This window comes from Oncorhynchus mykiss, chromosome 3 (genome assembly GCF_013265735.2).
Source record: "Oncorhynchus mykiss isolate Arlee chromosome 3, USDA_OmykA_1.1, whole genome shotgun sequence".
Classification (NCBI taxonomy): Eukaryota; Metazoa; Chordata; class Actinopteri; order Salmoniformes; family Salmonidae; genus Oncorhynchus; species Oncorhynchus mykiss.
The window spans coordinates 57,142,772-57,168,215 of record NC_048567.1 but is presented as its reverse complement, the minus strand read 5'-3'; the positions used below and the strand labels follow the sequence as shown (position 1 = coordinate 57,168,215).

General features: G+C 46.2%; 1 protein-coding gene across 1 annotated transcript in view; it reads left to right on the top strand.

Annotated features, from left to right (window-relative positions):
- Positions 1-24,781, top strand: part of slc49a4 (solute carrier family 49 member 4) — a 63,524-nt gene extending 38,743 nt beyond the window's left edge. The window contains exons 6-9 of the mRNA XM_021597462.2: positions 2,161-2,228; positions 9,012-9,139; positions 11,496-11,678; positions 22,856-24,781. Of these exons, the coding sequence (XP_021453137.2) occupies positions 2,161-2,228; positions 9,012-9,139; positions 11,496-11,678; positions 22,856-22,971 (495 nt within the window). The 3' untranslated portion in view covers positions 22,972-24,781. The remainder of the gene's footprint in view (positions 1-2,160; positions 2,229-9,011; positions 9,140-11,495; positions 11,679-22,855) is intronic.
- The last annotated feature ends 663 nt before the right edge of the window (positions 24,782-25,444 follow it).

Genomic DNA, 25,444 nt, shown 5'->3' with positions numbered 1-25,444 from the left:
AGCTGATGAGTAGTGGCCGTTTGCAGTGTCTCTAAGGTGACCCTTTCTTCCTGCTGACAGAATGCATTCTGTGACATCCCATAGCGTCCCTCTCCACACAGTGGGTGCATCCCAAATGGCACCCTATTCCCATAGTGCACTACTTTTTACCAGAGGCCTATGTACGGAATAGGGTGCTATTTGTGACAGAACCGGTGTCTCCTCTCCCCACGGGGAAGTGATCCTATAAATAATAGACAAGAATGGGGCAGCAGCTGGGGATATGTCATCAGAGAGTAGTATGCTGGGGACAGGTGGAGGGGATGTGATGGTTGAAGGGGCTGGAGTTTGGAACGTGACTTGGGAAGGGTGTAGGAGATGAGGCTGAGGCAAACCTGGACTATTGTCTGAACTCTGCAGGAGCCCTCCCTCCCTCCAGACACCCAGCCCAGTGCTTGGCAAGACCATGTCCTGAGGCACGTAGCTCTGTGTCGCTGTACGTAATTAACATCGCTTTAAGAACAAGGTCCCACAGTGCGTTAATCACTCATATGTAATTGCTCCGTTAATGGAGAGTAAACATTAAGTCGCTACGCAGAAAAAAACACTCTGAAAGTTGATACTTCACCTGAAAGCACAGCAGTGGCTTCAGCTTTCTGATTACAGAGAGGCTTTCTGCACTGAGAAAGTCACTGTTGTGAACTCCTGGTACTTTTCCTGATCTAGAGTTACATCTAGCTGTGGTGGTTAATTCTGCTGCCTCCAGACAGACGGTGAACTGTAACCTTTATGCATCTCAGAGAAGGAGTGTTAAGCTAGGAATAATAATGTATACGAGAGGAAACCTGATCCTAGATTAGCACTCCTACTCTTAAATGCTTTGTGGCTATGGGCCCAGTCAGAGTGGTGGTTGGTTATGCTTCCAGACAGGCAGGCAGGCAGGCAGACAGTGTACCAACTAACTTCCGTGGTGTCTTTTGAGGCTATCCGTGGTTACCTCTGAATGAATTAGCATGGCAATGCCATCGTGTTGTGCGACACCCACGGGTAAGTGCCATGATTACTGGCTTAAAAGGCTCAGAAACAAGAGAAAATTGAAGAAAGACAAATAAGTGGATGTGCCAGGAGCCTGAAGCCCTGGCTTCCACACCGTACATAACTTCGGCACGGAAACCATTTCCTGGTTATTGACACAGTAGTAACAACGCGCATGATTATTAAGCTGAGCACGGACAAATCAGGCCTGTACGGCTGCATCTAGGACTGAGCATATTGCAGTTAATTAAACACACACACACACACACACACACACACACACACACAAAATGCTATGATCTCTTCCCTGACACTTAAATAGCATGCAGAACGATTTGCATTCAGCTTCACAACCTTTGTTCCTTTTCAAGAAAGTTTCAGAAAAGGCCCCTAGACCACGGATCTCTTCTGTACACGATGCTTTATTCACATTCTGGTCTCATCTTGTTTATACTCACATCTGGCCTCTTTCAACGTGGCTCCTCTTTTTTTCTACCTGAGTTATAGTTTAAGGTAGATTGATGTGAACCCCAGCACACCTTCATTGGCACTCAGCTTCCCCAGAGAGGTGTTTGTGTGTGTGAGAGCGTTTGTGTTGTGTGTGGGTGACACATTGGCCTCCGTCTGTGATGCAGTCAGTCTCTCATGCTGATGTTACAGCAGTAGACCCTGGGTCTAGTTCAGGAGGGAACACTGTAGAAAAACATCTCTCTTCCTATTGGGCAAGTCGTGGTAGTGTTTCCCTGCTTTACTCTGTTTTCTCCCTACAGAACAAGACCCTGGTCATAATGTTTGTTCTTTTCTTCTCCATCTGTCAGAGCAGGCGTTTGTCTGTGATGAATCATCACATTGACACCACCAGCCGTTGACTCCCACCACTATCAGAATACAGGGTTGCAATTTACCCTGGGCTTGATTGACCGTTTTCCCCAGTCTTCAGACACAGTGCCTGCTCTCTGTTTAGCCTCGGTCCCCTGAGTCGTGTTTGGCATGCTGAACATGGAATAATGCTCCCCTCTTTCTGTCTCTCGTTCTCGCTTCCACACTCTCTTCCTTGCTATCTCGTTCTCTGTCAATACCCTCATTCTCTCTTGATCTCTCCTTTTGTATCCATCTATCTCTCTCTCTCTCTGTCTGTCTCTCAAGGTGGATGCTGGCTGGATCGGGTTCTGGTCCATTGTGGGCGGCTGTGTGTTTGGAGTGGCCATGGCCAGGTAAGCAACAGAAACAGCAGACCATTTCCATGTGGTTTAGCATTGTAGCATGACTTGACCTGAATGTGCCCACAGATAACCCCTGATGGGGTGTCAGATATTTGATGTCCTTAAAGGCCCCGGACAGTTTTCTGACTTGAGATCCGTTCGCTTAACTCAGATGTTCTCCTATTGACGTCACTGAATGAATTTTGTGAAAGTCTGAGTTGAGTGTGCTTATCTCAACGATGAATCCGGCTTCTAGTTAGAGGTTGTCTGTAGTAGGCCCAGTACAGTCTGAAGGTAGGCTGGGCTTGGACTAAGCCTGACTACCAACAGCTAGCTCTCGTTCAGCGATGTGTGAGGAGAGATCCTCCCATTAATAAGCCTGTCTCATCATTTCATTCCTAAACCATCTCCTTGGACCAGGTGAGCCGTCAAATTGGAGGATAAGCATTTATCGTGAACTCCATACACTCGCTTAGTATCTTCAGATTAAGTATGCATGAAAATACACAGCCCATGTTTGGTCGTAATAGCTTTGGCTCTGCCTCCAAGGCCTGTCAACAAGATTAGCAACTAGAAACCCATTACTAAGCATGTTCACAAGAATAAATGAGTCTATTACTCTGTCTGCTTATGCTGCATTCCAGTCTGGTTCGCTCACTTTCTTGAAACATTACTGTGTTTAGTGGTATTGGAGGGGGGTAGGAGTCTCAGGGTGTGTCCTAAATGTCTATGAGCTCTGGTCAAAAGTTGTCCATTATATAGGGAAAAGGGTGCAATTTGGGATGCGCCCACCGTCTCAAACCCCTTAGCTCACCTCATCCACTCCTTCCCTCCATCTCTCTTAGTGTATTAAATCCATGGTTGTTGTGATAGACGGAGGTGAGTAAGTGAATGCTAATGCAATGGGCCACATCTCTCTAGCTGATGGATAGACTGACACACCGTAGGCCCCAATCTGTGGACTCTGCAAAAGGAATGGATCCGTCGTCCAGCTGACATGTATATGCTCATCGCCCGGTCCAATCAGCACTTCCAGGCAGGGCCAAAGTCTCACAACTCTTTAATTTGGAAAACTAGGCCATAACTCCAGCCTTGATTCATGGAACTGTTCTGTTCTTGGTATAGGCTGGAGTGGACTGGAGCTATTTAACAAACCATTGTGTGTTAACTATAGATCCAGGGTTAATCAGGGTTGGGTAAGGTTTGCAGCCTCAGTTGATGTCATGGCAGAGAAACAGAAACTAACTAATTAAAGAGTCTCAGTCAGCCAGTTGATTGGCTTCCTTCTCACGTCTGACTTAATTTGGCGTCTGTTGGCGGTTAGCTTGGGGAGCTGATCTGAGCAGAGCGGTGCTTCGGGTGGGGTTGCGTTCCATGTATGTGTTTGTTTGGGTTTTGCTGTGATTGGTGATGTGTTGTGTTTGGGAAGCGCAGTAGCAGATGCCCCTGTTTACCTCTATAGTACTGGGACCTTTGTGGAACCATTAATGATCATTTGCCTGACGATTTGGTGTTGATGGAGCTGCTGAGTTACAGTACAGAGCACACACACACACGCGCACACACACACTCTCGTGCCTGAACGTAAGTTATAACACACCTCTGTCTCACCTTATGCCACACACACATCAGAGAGCAGCTTGCCACAGGCAGCAGACATTCAAGAACTTTTGCTGCAGGTGTTATGGTTGCAAATACTAAGTGGTTTGCTTCCCGGGAGGGCTTTGTGACAGCCAAACAAACACTCACTCCCCAACACACACACATTCCTAATTTTTCTTCCCCCTGAGATGCGCCCACCACTAGATGGATGGCAGTATTTGTCACTGTGGGGGCAATTAGCGACAGGTGCTCAGAGGTGTGTCTGTCTGTGTCTTGTCTGTCTGTGTCTGTCTGTGTTTATCTGTGTCTGTGCGTGCGTCAGAGACACGTTTGACAAATGAGCCTGCGCCTTTTAATTGTCGGCCAGCAGCTTGTGGTCGGGGTGAAAATGCTGCTTTAAGACCATACCTGGAACAGAACAGAGCTGGTGGAAATTAATAATAATAACCACCTCCCATTATCCTTTGTTAAACATTATCCCCACCATTATAAGCCAAGTCCCATTATCAACCTGAGGAGAGGCATTGGGAGGGAGGGAGGGAGGGAGGGAGGGAGGGAGGGAGGGAGGGAGGGAGGGAGGGAGGGAGGGAGGGAGGGAGGGAGGTGGAAGAGTTTTTAACCACATTAACTGCCACTAGAGACCTGAGAGATGATCAGGTATTTATCTTAGATAAACGAGGGGTAAACAAGATATTTAAAATGGAAAATGGAAATAACTGAATTTGTTTTGGCCGTTGTCTGTCAGTGATATCATTACAGCCATCTATCAGACTGGTTTGTTCATTCAGTACATGCCCTTGTCTTGGCACAGAATGGAGACAAATAGACCTAATAATGATAATATCAAATGGAATAAGAATTGAATTATTCCTGCAGTTAGCCAGAGGAGAATGCACAAAATGAAATCTGATGCCAGAGGAGATTTAAGCGTCACTATCTTCTAGCCAATAAATCTGGCACAACTGTTATTGATGTGCTTTTAATTTAGACATTACCTCACAGCAAGATAGGCGTACAGTATGCTCCAGTCTTGTCAGCTGACATTGTAGGGCATAAAGGAGTCTTGAAATATACTACTTAGATGCATGCTGCATTTATTGCAGGTCTCAGTAAACAAATTAGATGTGAGAGGGGTGATAGTAATTATGATACTGGTGGTGGTGGTGGTGGTGTAGGGTAGGGTAGTGGTTCTCAAACCTCTCCTCGGGGACCCCAGACATTTCACTATTTTGTAATAGCCCCGAACTAACTCACCTGGCTTACCTAGTCAATGGTTTGATGATAGATGACACGTTGAATCAGGTGTGCTAGCTCTGGAATAGATCAAATATATGGAATGGCTGCGGGTCCCTGAGGAGAGGTTTGGGAACCACTGGTGTAGGGGACCATTAACTGTGCTCCTCTACCCAGTGAGACAAGGGTTTGGCTGGGTGTAGGAGGCGTATATAATAGGATACTGGTGCTGTTTGGGTAGAGGACTTAGCTGTGGTCCTCTACCCAGAGAGGAGAGGGGTTGACTGGGTAGGTGCAGGGCTGTAGTCTCTGGCACAGCCAGGGGAGAGTTGGAGCTAGTGGCAGATGGGTAGGAGCAGAGGCTGGCTTTGGCTGGGGAATGAGAGAGCAGACTGGGCTGGGCAGTACTTGCCTGTCCCTGCCAAAGCACCTCCTTCCATGGCCCAGCATCCCTGTTGTGTTTTCTTCCAAAAGGTACATAATAGCATGTTAGGCAGACTGCTCTGTCCATTCATGAATAGAAAGTCGATCCTAGATGTATTCTTCACTCAGACAGAACACTATGGGGGTCATACTATCAGACAGTCTGAGTGACATATGGTTCGTAGCCACACACAGACAGTGCAAAAATAAATGGTTTGAAGTTAAATAGTTTTGTTGTCTGTGAGGCTGTCCAAAACAGATTTCCCTTATGTTCCCCTGCTACAGTTTTATTGAACTCTGAGAGACTGTTTGACAAATTCAACATTTCCTGCGGGTGTTTTTTCACAAATAGTTCTTTGTTGGGTTGAACAATTTTTCTGAAGCATTTTGTCTGAGCACAACAAAACAAAGGCAATTAGTGTCTTTCCACTACGAGCTTCAATATGTGCGATGTCGGACAGGTAGGAGTAAACCTTGTCAGTCCAGGAGTAAACCTTGTCAGTAGGGTTGGGCAGTATCCATATTTTCTGTATTTTTGTACCATACCGGGGTATAGAGTGTTACCAGAAGTACATACAGTACAAGGGACAAACACTATTTCTAAAACTTACTAACACTTTAAAAAAAATAATAATATTGTCAACAGGGATCTTGATCCAAGAGGGGATTAGAAATATCTGCTGTAACCAAGAAGCTTGATATTGACATCTAGCCACTTCCATAGGAAACTAAATGCATAGCTGGAGCCCTGAGTTTGATATCGTTCATTTGACACATCTTATAGTTATACTTAACTTACAGTTCATCAGTGACGTAGCATGCAGCCCTCGCGATGTAGGGTTGCCCTCAACCCCAAAACAATTTACAATAAAACAATTTGTTTACGGTATTGAAAATCATACCAACGATATTTCAAAATACCCCTGTATATGGAATAAACTATATATTACCCAAGCCTACTTGTCAGGAGGGATAGTTCAACACATGTTGAGAGAGGAACATCTAATTAAATGGCTACCCAGACTAATTGCCCCCCCCTCCCTCCTCACTGCTGCTACTCTCTGTTATTATCTATGCATAGTCACTTTAATAACTCTACCTATACTACTGTTCAAAAGTTTAGGGTCACTTAGAAATGTCCTTGTTTTTGAAAGAAATGCACATTTTTTGTCCATTAAAATGATATCAAATTGATCAGAAATACAGTGTAGACATTGTTAATGTTGTAAATGACTATTGTAGCTGGAAACTGCAGATTGTTTTTTTAGGGAATATCTACATAGGCGTACAGAGGCCCATTATCAGCAACCATCACTCCTGTGTTCCAATGGCACATTGTATTAGCTAATCCAAGTTTATCATTTTAAAAGGCTAATTGATCATTAGAAAACCGGCAATCATGTTAGCACAGCTGAAAACTGTCCTGGTTGAAGAAGCATTAAAACTGGCCTTCTTTAGACTAGTTGAGTATCTGGAGCATCAGCATTTGTGGGTTCGATTATAGGCTCAAAATGGCAAGAAACAAAGAACTTACTTCTGAAACTCGTCAGTCTAATCTTGTCCTGAGTAACGAAGGCTATTCCGTGCGAGAAATTACCAAGAAACTGAAGATCTCGTACAACGCTGTGTACTACTCCCTTCACAGAACTGCGCAAACTGGCCCTAACCAGAATAGAAAGAGGAGTGGGTGGCCCCGGGGCACAACTGAGCAAGAGGACAAGTACATTAAAGTGTCTAGTTAGAGAAACAGACGCCTCACAAGTCCTCAATTGGCAGCTTCATTAAATAGTACCCGCAAAACACCAGTCTCAACGTCAATAGTGAAGAGACGACTCCAGGATGCAACATTAACAATGTCTACACTGTATTTCTGATCAATTTGATGTTATTTTAATGGACAAAAAAATAGCTTTTCTTTCAAAAACAAGGACATTTCTAAATGAAACCAAACTTTTGAACGGTAGTGTACATGTACATATTACCTTAATTATCTCGACTAACCTGTGCCTCCCCCCCGCACATTGACTCTGTACCGGTACCCCCTGTATATTGCCTCGCTATTGTTATTTTACTGCTACTCTTTAATTATTTTGTTTTTTATTTCATATTCTTATATATTTTTGGGGGTGGGGGGGTTTAACTGCATTGTTGGTTAGGGGTTGTAAGTAAGTATTTCACTGTAAGGTCGATCTATACCTGTGTGTATTTGGCGCATGTGACAAATACAATTTGATTTGATTTTGAACGCTAAAACACAAGGCTTTGTTTAGCGTGTCTGGATGGATAGGGAGTAGCAGACATCAAATATCTGCCTGCTTGCTTCACAGTCACTGGTGATCTAAATTACATCAACTCATATCATGGTGTATCGCTGTAAGCTGTCACCAGTTGTAACCCAGGGACAGCTACATTCTCCTGACACCATGACTGCTTCCCTTTTATCGATGGTGACATGGAGGCACATAAGTCACCCTGAGACTTGTTTACACTCTTTGTTGTGGTTTGAAGCATGTCATGATTTGCATCATCATGATGATGTGGCGAGTGACACATTGCTTCTTGCTTCTTGAAAGTCCAATATCTTAAACTCCTGACATGCAAAACATTTTGGGACCGTATCAACAGTGGACTACAGTGTTGGACTTCCAACAGTGGAAGAAAATACCAAAATATAGTTTTTGAGTAGAGTTTTCCTTTAAGCCATTTTTGAAACATACCAAATTAGGCAATGTTGTACCCGTTTCAGTTGTTGTTTTGTTGTTGTTTAAAAACAATCCTGTTTCTATCTGTGTGCTCCAGGTTTACTACCTCCATCTCTGTCTCTCTCCAGGTTTACTACCTCCATCTCTGTCTCTCTCCAGGTTTACTACCTCCATCTCTGTCTCTCTCCAGGTTTACTACCTCCATCTCTGTCTCTCTCCAGGTTTACTACCTCCATCTCTGTCTCTCTCCAGGTTTACTACCTCCATCTCTGTCTCTCTCCAGGTTTACTACCTCCATCTCTGTCTCTCTCCAGGTTTACTACCTCCATCTCTGTCTCTCTCCAGGTTTACTACCTCCATGTCTGTCTCTCTCCAGGTTTACTACCTCCATCTCTGTCTCTCTCCAGGTTTACTACCTCCATCTCTGTCTCTCTCCAGGTTTACTACCTCCATCTCTGTCTCTCCCCAGGTTTACTACCTCCATCTCTGTCTCTCTCCAGGTTTACTACCTCCATCTCTGTCCAGGTTTACTACCTCCATCTCTGTCTCTCTCCAGGTTTACTACCTCCATCTCTGTCTCTCTCCAGGTTTACTACCTCCATCTCTGTCTCTCTCCAGGTTTACTACCTCCATCTCTGTCTCTCTCCAGGTTTACTACCTCCATCTCTGTTTCTCTCCAGGTTTACTACCTCCATCTCTGTTTCTCTCCAGGTTTACTACCTCCATCTCTGTCTCTCTCCAGGTTTACTACCTCCATCTCTGTCTCTCTCCAGGTTTACTACCTCCATCTCTGTCTCTCTCCAGGTTTACTACCTCCATCTCTGTCTCTCCCCAGGTTTGCAGATTCTATCCGGGGCATGCTGAAGCTCATCCTGGTCCTGATGATGGCTGGTGCTTCCCTGGCCTCCACCTGGTTCACATTAACCTGCCTGACCAGGCTCACACACCTACCCTCCACTGCAGGTAGGCCTAGTAGAGCATGGTTTCCAGAGAATCCTAGAGCCACAATAGATATTTCAATAGAGCCACAATGGATACTTCAATAGCAGACTTGTCCTTTAGATTTAGGAAGGGACGCATGGACCGAGTAAACCAAGTACATCTCCTGTTTCTGTAGCGTGAGGCAGATTGATGTACAAGTACACCGCCTGGACAAGACTCTTGTCTATCGCAGGGCCAAGAATAGATGCATCGTGCCCATTTGTACAGTCTTTGGTATGACTCGGCCGGGGATGGAACTCCCAACCCTCCAATCTCAGGGCAGATATGGACTGCGATGCAGTAGCACATTAGCAGATTCCCTTGAAACAAACAAACACATGAACTTCACATTCACCAGCTCTAGCATTCTCATCTATCATCATTTTCATGCTTGTCATCAGTATTTTTTTCAGTCCTCTCGCTACTGGCTGACAGTGCCAAGCTAACAGACCCCAGGATTGCCCAGCCATCTGGTGTACTGTGCATGGCTGGTAATATACATAGCTCTGGTAGGAGCCTCTTCCACATTACACACCTCTCTTTGTTATCCCTTTTTTGAAATCCTCAGCTTGCGCACTTATTAAATTAATAATAATGTGTATTTTTTACACAACTTCACTGGTTTTGTTCTTCAACGACGTCTATTATCATTCATGCAATAGTGATTCGCTGGATCCGCTCCCGAGTGGCGCAGCGGTCTAAGGCACTGCATCGCAGTGCTAGAGACGTTACTATAAACCCGGGATCATTCCTGGGCTGTGCCACAACCGGCCATGGCATATTTGGCCCAGCATCGTCCGGGTGACGGGAATGTTTGGCGGAGGGGGCTTTACTTCGCTCATCGTGCCCTAGCGACTCCTTGTGGCGGGCCAGGTGTCTGCAGGCTGACCCCGGTAGCCATTTGAACGGTGTTTCCTCCGACATATTGGTGCAGCTGGGTTCTGGGTTAAGCTGGCGGGTGTTTAAAGAGCGCAGTTAGGCGGGTCATGTTTCAGAGGACGCATGACTCCACCTTCGCCTCTCTTGAGCTCGTTGGGGAGTTGCAGCGATGAGAAAAGATCGTAATTAAAATTGGGAGATAAATAAGGGGGTCCAAATTTTTTTTTAAGGTATTCGCTGACAGCGTGGGGTTTCCCTTGGACACATTCTTCATGGTTCTACTACAATACTTCCCCTACTGGAAAAGTCTACAATGTTGCGATGAAGCGGCACCATCCCCTGGGGATCAACTAGCTACAACCGGGGAGAGACTGAGACAGAGTGGGAGGAACAGAGCAGCCGTGGGACACTAGAGGTTGTCTGTGTTTGATACCAGCCTGTCTTAGAGCAGGACGGGGGTGGTTGAACAAAGGGGAGATGAGAGGGAAGAGGGGATATTCATTCAGGATTTGATGACTGTGTCGTCGGTGCAGTGGCATTGCCTCAGTTTCTCTGTGACAACGGCAGGCAGGCAGGCAGGCTGGGTCCTCTGAGGCAGCAATGTGATTTAGAGCGGTGCTGGCTAATGAGGAGTTGATTTGGCCCAATCTGCAGTGATAAAGGAGACAGAGGAGACTGAGCCATGTTCTGTCCCAAATGGTACCCTATTCCTTATATAGTGCACTACCGTAGTACTCTGGTCAAAAGTAGTGCCCTTTATAGGGAATAGGGTGCCATTTGGGATGTAACAATGCTCTGCTCCACGGTGATGGCTTAATCTCCTCTCCCAGCCCAGGGCCCCCGGGCTCGGCCTCAGAGCAGCTGAGACCTCGATCAGTGGTGGCCAAGACACACAGGCACACAAGCACGGACGCACGCACAGATACTGTGAGCACACATACACACACACACACACACACACACACACACGCGCATGCACACTAGTTGAGATGCACACACACTAGTTGAGATGCACACACACGGGCACCCGTACACACATACAAACACACACACACACTGGGAGAATCGGCCAGCAGCATATGGCACTTACCAACGCAATTTGCCTGTGCCCTGAGAATAACTAACTGTAGTCAATCTCATGAAAACACAAGCTGCACAGCAGGTGGTTTTGCCTGTGTTTTTCCCCCCATCCACCACCCACTGTTGAACCACCATTGTCTTAGCTGGAATGACATTATGAGTAAGCTTTGATATGTAACAATGAGAACTTGGAGGCCTTCTCATGGTGACACTGTTCTTATGGTCACACTAGACTAGTGTCATCTCATACTAGTTAAAGTGCCATATGTAAAAAAGGGCTTTATAAGTCACATTTGATTGGTTAACCCATGAATCCCTGTCCTCTGCTTTATAAAATGTGATGATTGATTGGTTAACCCCCCTCCCCTCTTCCCCTCAGCTACTCTTTACACCTCCTGTATCCTGGTGGGCATCTTCATCAACAGTAGTGTGCCCATCTTCTTTGAGCTCTTCATCGAGACCGTGTACCCCGTGCCAGAGGGCATCACCTGTGGCGTGGTCACCTTCCTCGGTAACCTGGTCACCGGCTGCCTCCTCTTCTTCCTCACCTTCTACAGCACAGGTAAGACTGACGGGTAGAGTACAGCTACAACACAAGATGGAAGAGAAAGAAGTGGATAGGAGAGAGCTCTAGAGCAGTAGGTCAGATTTACATCCAGGTCAAGAGGTCAAATAGATATAAGAATTAGCATTAGATTCCCAGATCTTTTAAGATATAATATTTATTTTGATTATAATAATTTCCCAGCCTGGTATTCATGGTCTTGGTCTAGTGGAGGTTCATGTATAATTTGTAAGTAGAGCACATTACATTACAGGCTCCAGGAGCAGGTCTGGAACCTGTAGAAATATAAAGTCAGTGGATCCGAAGCATCATGCCTCCTCTCCGTGGGTGCATCCCAAATGGCACACAATTGCCTTCATAGTGTGCTGCTTTTCACCAGGCCATTTTTATTTTATTTTTTTACCTTTATTTAACTAGGCAAGTCAGTTAAGAACAAATTCTTATTTTCATTGACGGCCTAGGAACAGTGGGATAACTGCCTGTTCAGGGGCAGAACGACAGATTTGTACCTTGTCAGCTCGGGGGTTTGAACTTGCAACCCTGCCGCCATGGCAACCCTGCCGCCATGGTCAAAAATAGTGCACTATGAAGGGACTAGGGTGTCACTTGGGAAGAAACCTCTGTTTCTCTCCTCTGTTGGCTGAGCTACATTCTGTTTGCAGAGCTCTTCTTTGTCTGATTGTCTAACCTTCCAGTAAAGGCTAATCACAAAGCCACTCAGGTGGAATGATGAATAATGCTTCTAGAACTTGACAGCATTCCCCCCTCAAACCCTTTTGAGTAAATAGACAGAATATATACGTACACATATTTGTGCAAACTGGATTACTATTCGTGAGATTCACTGGGTCCACCAGAGTACAGGGGGTGTACAGTCTGGCTCGTCCACCAGAGTACAGGGGGTGTACAGTCTGGTTGGTCCCCCAGAGTACAGGGGGTGTACAGTCTGGCTCGTCCACCAGAGTACAGGGGGTGTACAGTCTGGCTCGTCCACCAGAGTACAGGGGGTGTACAGTCTGGCTGGTCCCCCAGAGTACAGGGGGTGTACAGTCTAGCTGGTCCACCAGAGTACAGGGGGTGTACAGTCTGGCTCGTCCACCAGAGTACAGGGGGTGTACAGTCTGGCTGGTCCACCAGAGTACAGGGGGTGTACAGTCTGGCTGGTCCCCCAGAGTACAGGGGGTGTACAGTCTGGCTGGTCCCCCAGAGTACAGGGGGTGTACAGTCTGGCTGGTCCCCCAGAGTACAGGGGGTGTACAGTCTGGCTGGTCCCCCAGAGTACAGGGGGTGTACAGTCTTGCTTGTCCACCAGAGTACAGGGGGTGTACAGTCTGGCTGGTCCCCCAGAATACAGGGGGTGTACAGTCTGGCTGGTTCCCCAGAGTACAGGGGGTGTACAGTCTTGCTGGTCCCCCAGAGTACAGGGGGTGTACAGTCTGGCTGGTCCCCCAGAGTACAGGGGGTGTACAGTCTGGTTGGTCCCCCAGAGTACAGGGGGTGTACAGTCTGGCTGGTCCCCCAGAGTACAGGGGGTGTACAGTCTGGCTGGTTCCCCAGAGTGGTGCACTGTAGTAGGGTGCTATTTGGGAGGTAGACAAAGTGTCGACTGTCAATAGCCAGGCTGTGTCAGATGGAGATGTATGTACTGTAGGATCAGCAAAAGTATACATTTTTCTCTTCTAGTTGTTGGTGGTGGTTGATGACATCTTGGTGGATGTGTACAGAGGGGTCTGTGTGCTGGATGCTGCCCATATGGTGGGAACTGTGAAGGGAACAGTGTTGGCGGCTTCCTACCCTCTTTCCCTCTGACACCCAGGAGATTAAACTGAGATGAGAGCGCTTTGGCGCAGCTTTAGCTTTTAAAATATAACCCTGTTGTGGTCACAGGCAGTAGTGTGGTTTATGTTACCCTTGGGTCTCTCGCTCCCTCCCTTCTGCACTGAGTGATGCTCAGAGACTATACCCAGCTGAGACTGGTCTGAGATCTATTGTTAAGGGCCCAAGACATCTTGAGTTCAGAATCCTGTGGTATTCCTGTGAGGACTGGACACTCTTGATGACTGCCAGTAGCTCGGCCCTATAAAAGTAGAGCAGTTGGTGTTCCTCAGGAATCAGTGTTAGGAACAATTAATATGATATGTACATGTCCCTATAGGAATTTAGACCATTGGTTTACATGTATTTGAGACAACTTATTAAAAGGTAATAGTAAACATGTTGTCCCTCATGAATTTAGCAAATTTGTAAATATTGGCTCTCTATGGCAAGACACATCATTCACCCAAGTTTCGTCAAAATCGGTCCAGTGCTGTCTGAGATATCGTGTGTGACGAACGTACAAACGTACTAACGGACGGAGACGTATCCACAGTCCCCTTTTTGATTTCATTGTGGGGGACAACTACGACTAAATCCAGTTCCTGTTGTCTCTGTCCTGTTTATCAACCAATGTGGATGAACGGAGGATAACATTCAACCACCACAAAACAGATTTGTAAGGAATAGGACCGTATGATAGCACAGGAGGTTGGTCGCACCTTAATTGGGGAGGACGGGCTTGTGGTAATGGTTGGAGCAGAATGAGTGGAATGGTATCAAATGCATCGAACACATGGTTTGATGCCATTCCATTTGCTCTGTTCCAGCCATTATTATGAGCCATCCTCCCCTCAGCAGCCTCCACTGTATGATAGGGCTACAATATTTTATTTTTTACCTCTACTTCATTCATTTCAGCCTTATACAGTAATCGATGTGGCATATGCGGTGGTGTGGAATTAAAAGCAGAAGAATTCCATATAAATCTTTGCCTTTTCAAAATCAACCCCGCTCCATCCTTCATTTTAAATTGGCAATCTCAGCCTCAAAGATGTTCATTTATTTTTTGGTTACAGTTGATTTAAAATTTCCATTCGCTGCTCACTGCCAAAATAACAAATTCTGAAGTATCAATGCTTTAACTTCTTTAAAAAATATATTTGTATACATATTGTTTTAATATTGAAGGGTTGCTAGGGTCTCGGCTCAGCGGGTCCCAACTTCCTTCTATTCCAGCAGGGTATTTCAGGGTGCCTCCCAAATGGCACCCTTTGCTCTATATAGGACTGAATCTGTCTGAAAACACGAATGGAGACAACATTGGCCATATGAATACAGCTGTTGGTACTTTAGATTTCATCGTCTCTGTGTTTGTGATTTAGCTAGGGAGAGGTGGGTGGAATACAAAGTAGGGAGCCTTATTGTGAAGTGTAGAGTCAAAGATTCCTCGTCTATGTGGAGGAGTTAGCGGTTGTGTGGGATAGGCAGCTATATCGTTGTGTTTGTTGCCAAGACTTCTACGAGGGAAACAGACCGAAAATAATTGCCGCTTTTCTTTTTGTTTTAAACTTAGTTTTTGTCAAACTTTGCTGTGTTTGTCTTGAAGTACAACACTATGAGATGAATAACATGTTATTTGGCATATCTGTAATTCCTAACCTTTTGTGAATGTTATGGAGGCGTCAGACTGTAGCGCCACGTTGATCATTAACAAGCCTTTTGTTTTGCAGTTGCACTTTTTATTTCTGGGATGTTTTTGAAGGATCGTCGTGGGAACAGTTGACAGTGTAATCAAACACACCCTATTAGGAACACACAGTCATATTAAACAGTCTTAATGTCTACCCACCCAGTCGCAACATTCTGACAGTAATAGAAAATAATTATTCTCATTTTGTTTCATTGAACGTTTTATGATTTCATTTCATTTATTTCTGGCTAATGTCAGCCAGTCAGCCAGTCAGCCAGCTCCATTCCCCTAAAAAAAACAGCTATGTAAAGTGAGAAGACATTTAACCAGCTCTGAAAAGCTACATCCATTTTAAAACGCGGCATTATCTGCGACAATTAGGAATAATTCTGGTATGATAAGCGGCTTTGGCTGATGGCGCAGGGTGAGGCGTCAATATAGCCAGAGGGAGAAGTGAAAACATCATTTCAATTGTCCTTTCTAACTGTCAGTTGGGTATTATCACTGAGCTACTGGAGCTATGATAGCCTGCATCAGCGTATCTCTCCCCAGAGGCTCTTTCATTATGAATGTACAGAAAGGGAAATAGATTCAGTCCACTCCTATTCCCCTGTGTATTGCTGTTCAAGCAACTTTCTACAAAGTACAGCCCACCACTCCTCACTGACGATGTCAGAGGGACCATGACCGCACAAGCCACTTAGCCCCATCTTCACAAACAAATACTTGTTGGTAAGCATACAAAGACACATTAGCATTCATTCAGACTCTACACCCGTTCACATATCTCTTAATCTCCATTCTAAATGGATGAATCCGGGGCAGGCGGGTTGTGGTGACAACACAGTCAGAGAAACACAACTCCGTAAACGGGCCTCCACACCAACAGGCAACAGGTTACTGAGCTAACTTGATTAATGACTGTGCTACTGCACAATGGAACGTCCTTCACCTTTTCACTTCTTCTTTTGTCTTCCACTGTGCTCTGGACCCACAGATGTTCTCTCTCTTTCTCTCTCTCTCTCTCTCTGTCCACTGTGCTCTGGACTCTCAGATGTTCTCTCTGTCCACTGTGTTCTGGACCCACAGATGTTCTCTCGCTCTCTGTCCACTGTGCTCTGGACCCACAGATGTTCTCTCTCTCTCTCTCTCTCTCTCTCTGTCCACTGTGCTCTTGACCCACAGATGTTCTCTCTCTGTCCACTGTGTTTTGGACCCACAGATGTTCTCGCTCTCTCTGTCCACTGTGCTCTGGACCCACAGATGTTTTCTCTCTGTCCACTGTGTTTTGGACCCACAGATGTTCTCGCTCTCTCTGTCCACTGTGCTCTGGACCCACAGATGTTCTCTCTCTGTCCACTGTGCTCTGGACCCACAGATGTTTTCTCTCTCTGTCTCTCTCTCTGTCCACTGTGCTCTGGACCCACAGAGGCCTCCAATTGCTCTTAAATACAAGTAAAACTAAATGCATGCTCTTCAACCGATCGCTACCTGTACCTACCCGCCTGTCCAACATTACTACTCTGGACGGCTCTGACTTAGAATACGTGGACAACTACAAATACTTAGGTGTCTGGTTAGACTGTAAACTCTCCTTCCAGACCCATATCAAACATCTCCAATCCAAAGTTAAATCTAGAATTGGCTTCCTATTTCGCAACAAAGCATCCTTCACTCATGCTGCCAAACATACCCTTGTAAAACTGACCATCCTACCTATCCTCGACTTTGGCGATGTCATTTACAAAATAGCCTCCAATACCCTACTCAACAAATTGGATGCAGTCTATCACAGTGCAATCCGTTTTGTCACCAAAGCCCCATATACTACCCACCATTGCGACCTGTACGCTCTCGTTGGCTGGCCCTCGCTTCATACTCGTCGCCAAACCCACTGGCTCCATGTCATCTACAAGACCCTGCTAGGTAAATTCCCCCCTTATCTCAGCTCGCTGGTCACCATTGCATCTCCCACCTGTAGCACACGCTCCAGCAGGTATATCTCTCTAGTCACCCCCAAAACCAATTCTTTCTTTGGCCGCCTCTCCTTCCAGTTCTCTGCTGCCAATGACTGGAACGAACTACAAAAATCTCTGAAACTGGAAACACTTATCTCCCTCACTAGCTTTAAGCACCAACTGTCAGAGCAGCTCACAGATTACTGCACCTGTACATAGCCCACCTATAATTTAGCCCAAACAACTACCTCTTTCCCTACTGTATTTTATTTATTTATTTATTTTGCTCCTTTGCACCCCATTATTTTTATTTCTACTTTGCACATTCTCCCATTGCAAATATACCATTCCAGTGTTTTACTTGCTATATTGTATTTACTTTGCCACCATGGCCTTTTGCCTTTACCTCCCTTATCTCACCTCATTTGCTCACATCGTATATAGACTTGTTTATACTGTATTATTGACTGTATGTTTGTTTTACTCCATGTGTAACTCTGTCGTTGTATGGGTCGAACTGCTTTGCTTTATCTTGGCCAGGTTGCAGTTGTAAATGAGAACTTGTTCTCAACTTGCCTACCTGGTTAAATAAAGGTGAAATAAAAACATAAAATAAAATATGTTCTCTGTCTCTGTCCACTGTGTTCTGGACCCACAGATGTTCTCTGTTTCTGTCTCTGTCCACTGTGTTCTCGACCCACTGATGTTCTCTCTCTCTCTGTCCACTGTGTTCTGGACCCACAGATGTTATCTCTGTCCCCTGTGCTCTGGACCCACAGATGTTATCTCTGTCCACTGTGCTCTGGACCCACAGATGTTATCTCTGTCCACTGTGTTCTGGACCCACAGATATTCTCGCTCTCTCTGTCCACTGTGTTCTGGACCCACAGATGTTTTCGCTCTCTGTCTACTGTGCTCTGGACCCACAGATGTTCTCTGTCCACTGTGTTCTGGACCCACAGATTCTGTTTCTCCGTCCACTGTGCTCTGGACCAACAGATGTTCTCTCTCTGTCCACTGTGCTCTGGACCCACAGATGTTCTCTCTCTGTCGACTGTGTTCTGGACCCACAGATGTTCTCTGTCTCTGCTCACTGTGTTCTGGACCCACAGATGTTCTCTCTGTCCACTGGGCTCTGGACCCACAGATGTTCTCTCTGTCCACTACTCTGGACCCACAGATGTTCTCTCTGTCCACTGTGTTCTGGACCCACAGATGTTTTCGCTCTCTGTCCACTGTGCTCTGGACCCACAGATGTTTTCTCTCTCCCTGTCCACTGTGCTCTGGACCCACAGATGTTCTCTCTGTCCACTGTGTTCTGGACCCACAGATGTTTTCGCTCTCTCTGTCCACTGTGTTCTGGACCCACAGATGTTTTCGCTCTCTGTCCACTGTGCTCTGGACCCACAGATGTTTTCGCTCTCTGTCCACTGTGCTCTGGACCCACAGATGTTCTCTGTCTCTGCCCACTGTGTTCTGGACCCACAGATGTTCTCTCTGTCCACTGTGCTCTGGACCCACAGATGTTGTCTCTCTGTCCACTGTGCTCTGGACCCACAGATGTTGTCTCTCTGTCCACTGTGCTCTGGACCCACAGATGTTTTCTCTCTCTCTGTCCACTGTGTTCTGGACCCACAGATGTTCTCTCTGTCCACTGTGCTCTGGACCCACAGATGTTCTCTCTCTGTCTCTCTCTCTGTCCACTGTGTTCTGGACCCACAGATGTTCTCTGTCTCTGTCCACTGTGTTCTGGACCCACAGATGTTCTCTCTCTGTCCACTGTGCTCTGGACCAACAGATGTTCGCTCTCTGTCCACTGTGCTCTGGACCCACAGATGTTCTCTCTCTCCACTGTGCTCTGGACCCACAGATGTTCTCTCTCTCCACTGTGCTCTGGACCCACAGATGTTCTCTCTCTGTCTCTCTCTCTGTCCACTGTGTTCTGGACCCACAGATGTTCTCTGTCTCTGTCCACTGTGTTCTGGACCCACAGATGTTCTCTCTCTGTCCACTGTGCTCTGGACCAACAGATGTTCGCTCTCTGTCCACTGTGCTCTGGACCCACAGATGTTTTCTCTCTCCCTGTCCACTGTGTTCTGGACCCACAGATGTTCTCCCTGTCCACTGTGTTCTGGACCCACAGATGTTTTCGCTCTCTCTGTCCACTGTGTTCTGGACCCACAGATGTTTTCGCTCTCTGTCCACTGTGCTCTGGACCCACAGATGTTTTCGCTCTCTGTCCACTGTGCTCTGGACCCACAGATGTTCTCTGTCTCTGCCCACTGTGTTCTGGACCCACAGATGTTCTCTCTGTCCACTGGGCTCTGGACCCACAGATGTTGTCTCTCTGTCCACTGTGCTCTGGACCCACAGATGTTGTCTCTCTGTCCACTGTGCTCTGGACCCACAGATGTTTTCTCTCTCTCTGTCCACTGTGTTCTGGACCCACATATGTTCTCTCTGTCCACTGTGCTCTGGACCCACAGACGTTATCTCTGTCCACTGTGCTCTGGACCCACAGATGTTCTCTCTCTGTCTACTGTGTTCTGGACCCACAGATATTCTCACTCTCTCTGTCCACTGTGTTCTGGACTCACAGATGTTTTCGCTCTCTGTCCACTGTGCTCTGGACCCACAGATTCTGTCTCTCCGTCCACTGTGTTCTGGACCCACAGATTCTGTCTCTCCGTCCACTGTGCTCTGGACCAACAGATGTTCTCTCTCTGTCCACTGTGCTCTGGACCCACAGATGTTCTCTCTCTGTCGGCTGTGTTCTGGACCCACAGATGTTCTCTGTCTCTGCCCACTGTGTTCTGGACCCACAGATGTTCTCTCTGTCCACTGGGCTCTGGACCCACAGATATTTTCGCTCTCTCTGCCCACTGTGCTCTGGACCCAAATATGTTTTTGCCCTCTGTCCACTGTGCTCTGGACCCACAGATGTTTTCTCTCTCTCTGCCCACTGTGCTCTGGACCCACAGATGTTCTCTCTCTCCACTGTGCTCTGGACCCACAGATGTTCTCTCTCTCCACTGTGCTCTGGACCCACAGATGTTCTCTCTCTGTCTCTCTCTGTCCACTGTGTTCTGGACCCACAGATGTTCTCTGTCTCTGTCCACTGTGTTCTGGACCCACAGATGTTCTCTCTCTGTCCACTGTGCTCTGGACCAACAGATGTTCTCTCTCTGTCCACTGTGCTCTGGACCCACAGATGTTCTCTCTCTGTCGACTGTGTTCTGGACCCACAGATGTTCTCTGTCTCTGCTCACTGTGTTCTGGACCCACAGATATTCTCTCTCTGTCCACTGTGTTCTGGACCCACAGATGTTCTCTCTGTCCACTGTGCTCTGGACCCACAGATGTTCTCTCTCTGTCCACTGTGTTCTGGACACACAGATATTCTCTCTCTGTCCACTGTGTTCTGGACACACAGATATTCTCTCTCTGTCCACTGTGTTCTGGACCCACAGATGTTCTCTCTGTCCACTGTGCTCTGGACCCACAGATATTCTTGCTCTCTCTGTCCACTGTGTTCTGGACCAACAGATATTCTTGCTCTCTCTGTCCACTGTGTTCTGGACCCACAGATGTTCTCTCTCTGTCCACTGTGCTCTGGACCCACAGGTGTTCTCTCTCTGTCCACTGTGCTCTGGACCCACAGATGTTCTCGCTCTCTCTGTCCACTGTGTTCTGGACCCACAGATGTCCTCTCTCTGTCCACTGTGTTCTGGACCCACATATGTTCTCTGTCTCTGTCTCTCTTTCTGTCCACTGTGCTCTGGATCCACATATGTTCTCGCTCTCTCTGTCCACTGTGCTCTGGACCCACAGATGTTCTCTCTGTCCACTGTGTTCTGCAACCACAGATGTTTTCTGTTGCTCTCTCCGTCCACTGTGTTCTGGACCCACAGATGTTCTCTCTGTCCACTGTGTTCTGGACCCACAGATGTCCTCTCTCTGTCCACTGTGTTCTGGACCCACAGATGTTTTCTGTCTCTGTCCACTGTGCTCTGGACCCACAGATCTTCTCTCTCTGTCCACTGTGCTCTGGACCCACAGATGTTTTCGCTCTCTGTCCACTGTGTTCTGGATCCACAGATGTTCTCTCTTCCTGGCTTCAGGAAGAGGCTCTTTTTGTACCCTAGTGGAGAGACAAATGAAAGGATAAGCAAGAAAAAATATTATTTTCCTTCACATTGTCCTTAGGAGGAGCCTCTCTCTTTCTTACTCTCTCCCTTATGTCCTCTTCCCCTCTGGACACTATTACTGTTTTCTGTGTAGGTTTAGGTAGCAACAATAAGTGAAAGAGTAAGTCAAAAGGCCTATTTTTTTCTCCTGTGTGCAATGCACCCTTGTCTCCTTCACCTTACCCTGGTGGAGAGGTGGATCCATTCTGGCTGACTCACTCTGAGATGTGCCAGAGGGCCAAATCATAGAATTTACCCAAACAGGCCAAACGGCTGACCTAGCTTGAGTCTCACTTCTCACCCATCGATTGAGCCGCTCACTTCAGGGGCAATTGATCAACTGCATTATAGGACCGGGCAACTGAAATTGAAATGCCCTGCAGGGGGAATTAAGATGCATGCTCCACTCAAGTTGGTGTGTTTTGACCTCATTTCTCTATATTTAGTCCTGCTGTTTCTTTATCAGGTCCCTGCCAGCTGCTGGAGGGCTGTCATCTTCTACCTTATCAGGCCGTGTGGTTCCTGTCTTAGTGGTAGGGGTGCTGGACACCCCGCTCAGTCTCTCTCTCTCTCTCTCCCTCTCTCTCTCTCTCTGCTCTCTCTCTCTTTCTGTTTCTCTCTCTCTCTGCTCTCTCTTTCTGTCTCTCTGTTTCTCTCTCACTCTCTGGTCTCTCTCTCTTTCTGTCTCTCTGTTTCTCTCTCACTCTCTGGTCTCCCTCTCTCTCTCTAGTGACTCTTTCTCTGTATTCCCTCTCTCTTTCTCGTTCTCTCTCTCCCCCCACCCACACCTCTGCATCATGTTGAGAGGGCATGCCTAGTGCTGTGCAGCTGAAAGGAGACCTATATCGATTTCTTTCTGGTGCAGTAACAGGAAGTAATGTGTCTGTCAAGGTATATGTTGCTCTACGTGTGTGTGTGTGTGTGTGTGTGTGTGTGTGTGTGTGTGTGTGTGTGTGTGTGTGTGTGTGTGTGTGTGTGTGTGTGTGTGTGTGTGTGTGTGTGTTAGAACCATGGCTCACACCAATTAGTCTCACTCTACACGTGGCTTTCCATTACCTCTTCATTACAGGCTAACTAGGGCCACTGGAGCTTAAACAGCAAAACAGGAGGGAAAAGGAAAAACATTGGGGTTCAAGTTTAGTTCAATGCTGGAAGGGAAAACAGGCCATTACTGACATTATTTAGATGCATGACACAAAGTTCAGAACCATGTCACCCTCTAGTCTATACATTGCATGATTAGGGCTTGTTTTGAGTTAGCGGACATGAATAACCTCCCCACATTAAACTATTAGAACACGTTATACTACTACTATTGCATGTCGTCGGTTGGGTTTATACACAGTCATGGAGTCAATACTTTAACTTAATGATTGGTTGTTCTTGTCGTCTGTTATAAAGGTCATTGTGATCTTGATGTACAGTAGTGTACCGGCAATGCCTGGCCTGCAGTGAGCGTAGAGGTACAGATGTAAGGAGTAACCTTCAGTGATCTAATTAACCTTTTCCATCTCTCCTCAGAGTTGTCGTGGCTAAACTGGTGTTTGACGGGCTCCTGTGCCTTCAGCCTCGTCCTCATCCTCTTCTTCAGGGAATCCTACGACCGCCTCTACCTAGACGTCTTTGTCTCAGTCTGACACACACAAAAAGACTGGAACACGAGGAGAAAAAAGACAGGAACATTTGAAACGCACTGCACAAAGAAGAAGAGGAAGAAAAATGGATTTCAGAAGTGCAACTTGCGCTCTTTTACGTTTTAAGTATAGCTGTAGGTGTAAACTTGTAATATGACGGTGGTCGGTGATTCATTGTGATTTCCTTGTAGCCAATGAGAAGCGCCAGCCAAGGGCCTCAGACAATTAGTAATTCATGTTAAGTCTTTATAAGTGTCGGTTTGGCCAGTTGGTCCTCTGATGCAGCATTGTCTTGTCTTTTTTATAATGTAAACTACAGTGGGACCTGGTCATGGTATGATGAGGGACTGTTGTTTGTTTAAAGATGCACTCTGTGGCAGGTGGTTTCCCTGTGGCCTGTTGGTCCTCTGATCTTAATGAGAGAAGAGAGGCCTGATTGGCTGAGTAGCTCTAGCAGCCAATCAGCAAGCCCCACCAATCTGTGCTAACAAGGGACCGTATAGCATTTTAGTGTCACTCATAACTGCTGGTTATGAATTGCAGGGGGCTAAAACTGTCAAACTAAGCTGTTCTGTTGAATTACCTGTGATATTACATGTCTTTTAATAGTGACATATGGTCTCCTTTTTTTACTATATCCCCCTCTCTCAAGACTTATGCAAGACATTTTTTCTCCCTATGGGATTGAATTGATTGCAGGCCGTGCAGGTTCCTGCCAGTGTCGTCGACTATGATTGGACACCACCCTGGTGCACGCCAGTGTCTTGGGATATGATTGGATGAGCCGCAGAGACCGCCTCGCTCTGCATGCAAAGTCACTGCTTTAAAACTCTCCTCTCTGTGTGTGTCGAGGCTCTGCTGCGCGGGTCTCATGATGTTACCACACAGTCCGTTTTAATGAGCAGTTCAGAATATGGACGTTGGACGTAGTAGTTTCCCCGTGTCATTCTGACCTTTCAGCTGACAACGGGAGTCAGATATTTTGGTTTGGAGTTGGTTAATATGCAGACGAACATTTCAAAATGGTCAAATGTTTTTTGTTGTTGCTGTTTACAGTTTGTTATACTATATAGGAGATTTTTGAATTTTGAACTAAACTTGTTTCAGTGAGAAAGGCATGTTTTTTTTAAATGGTTTTAACATGAAATATTTCTCAGTAGAAATGTCCATTATTATTACAGAGGGATCAGAACACTAACACAGTAGATACAGAGACAAATACAAAGACTGTCATGAAATATGTGAATACCGCTGTTGCACAGCTGAGACTGTGGCTGATTCTGTGGAAACCACAAACTATTAAGTCACCACGAAGCTGCTCTACATCTAACGCACAGCGTTCACCAGCAGTAGTCACTGTGCTGAGGACACTGACAACAAGAGGCAGGTAGTGGTTCGGTAAGCACCTCCTTGTCTGGACGGTCAGGATTGGACTTGGAGGGGATGCTTACTTTCCCACGGAGAAATAACACATGTTGAACTGATGTTCAACATGAAAAAGAGGGGAACGGGAAAGAACCACCTTTGTCCAGATTGTGGAGTGACTGGTCCTGAAAGGCACTAATCTACAAGGGACTTTAACTGGGAACTTATTTTTTCAACATGCCAAAACCACTCACCAACTCCCATTACTCGGCTGTGCCACAGACAAACCACAGAAAATGTTTTTCCTGGGTGATACGGTATATAGTATGTACAGTTGAAGTCGGAGGTTTACACCTTAGCCAAATACATTTAAACTCATTTTTCCACAATTCCTAACATTTAATCCTAGTAAGAATTCCCTGTCTTAGGTCAGTTAGGATCATCACTTTATTTTAAGAATGTCAGAATAATAGTAGAGAGAATGATTTATTCCAGCTTTTATTTCTTCCATCACATTCCCAGTGGGTCAGAAGTTTACATACACTCAATTAGTATTTGGTAGCATTCCCTTTAAATTGTTTAACTAGGGTCAAATGTTTTGGGTAGCCTTCCACAAGCTTCCCACAATAAATTGGGTGAATTTTGGCCCATTCCTCCTGACAAAGCTGGTGTAACTGAGTCAGGTTTGCAGGCCTCCTTGCTCGAACACACTTTTTCAGTTCTGCCCACAAATTATCTATGGGATTGGTCAGAGGTTTGTGATGGCCACTCCAATACCTTGACTTTGTAGTCCTTAAGACATTTTGCCACAACTTTGGAAGTTTGCTTGGGGTCATTGTCCATTTGGAAGACCCATTTGCGACCAAGCTTTAACTTCCTGACTCATGTCTTGAGATGTTGCTTCAATATATCCACCTAATTTCCCTTCTCATGATGCCATCTATTTTGTGAAGTACACCAGTCCCTCCTGCAGCAAATTACCCTCACAACATGATGCTGCCACCCCCGTGCTTCACAGTTGGGATGGTGTTCTTCGGCTTGCAAGCTTCCCCCTTTTTCCTCCAAACATAATGATGGTCATTGTGGCCAAACAATTATATTTTTGTTTCGT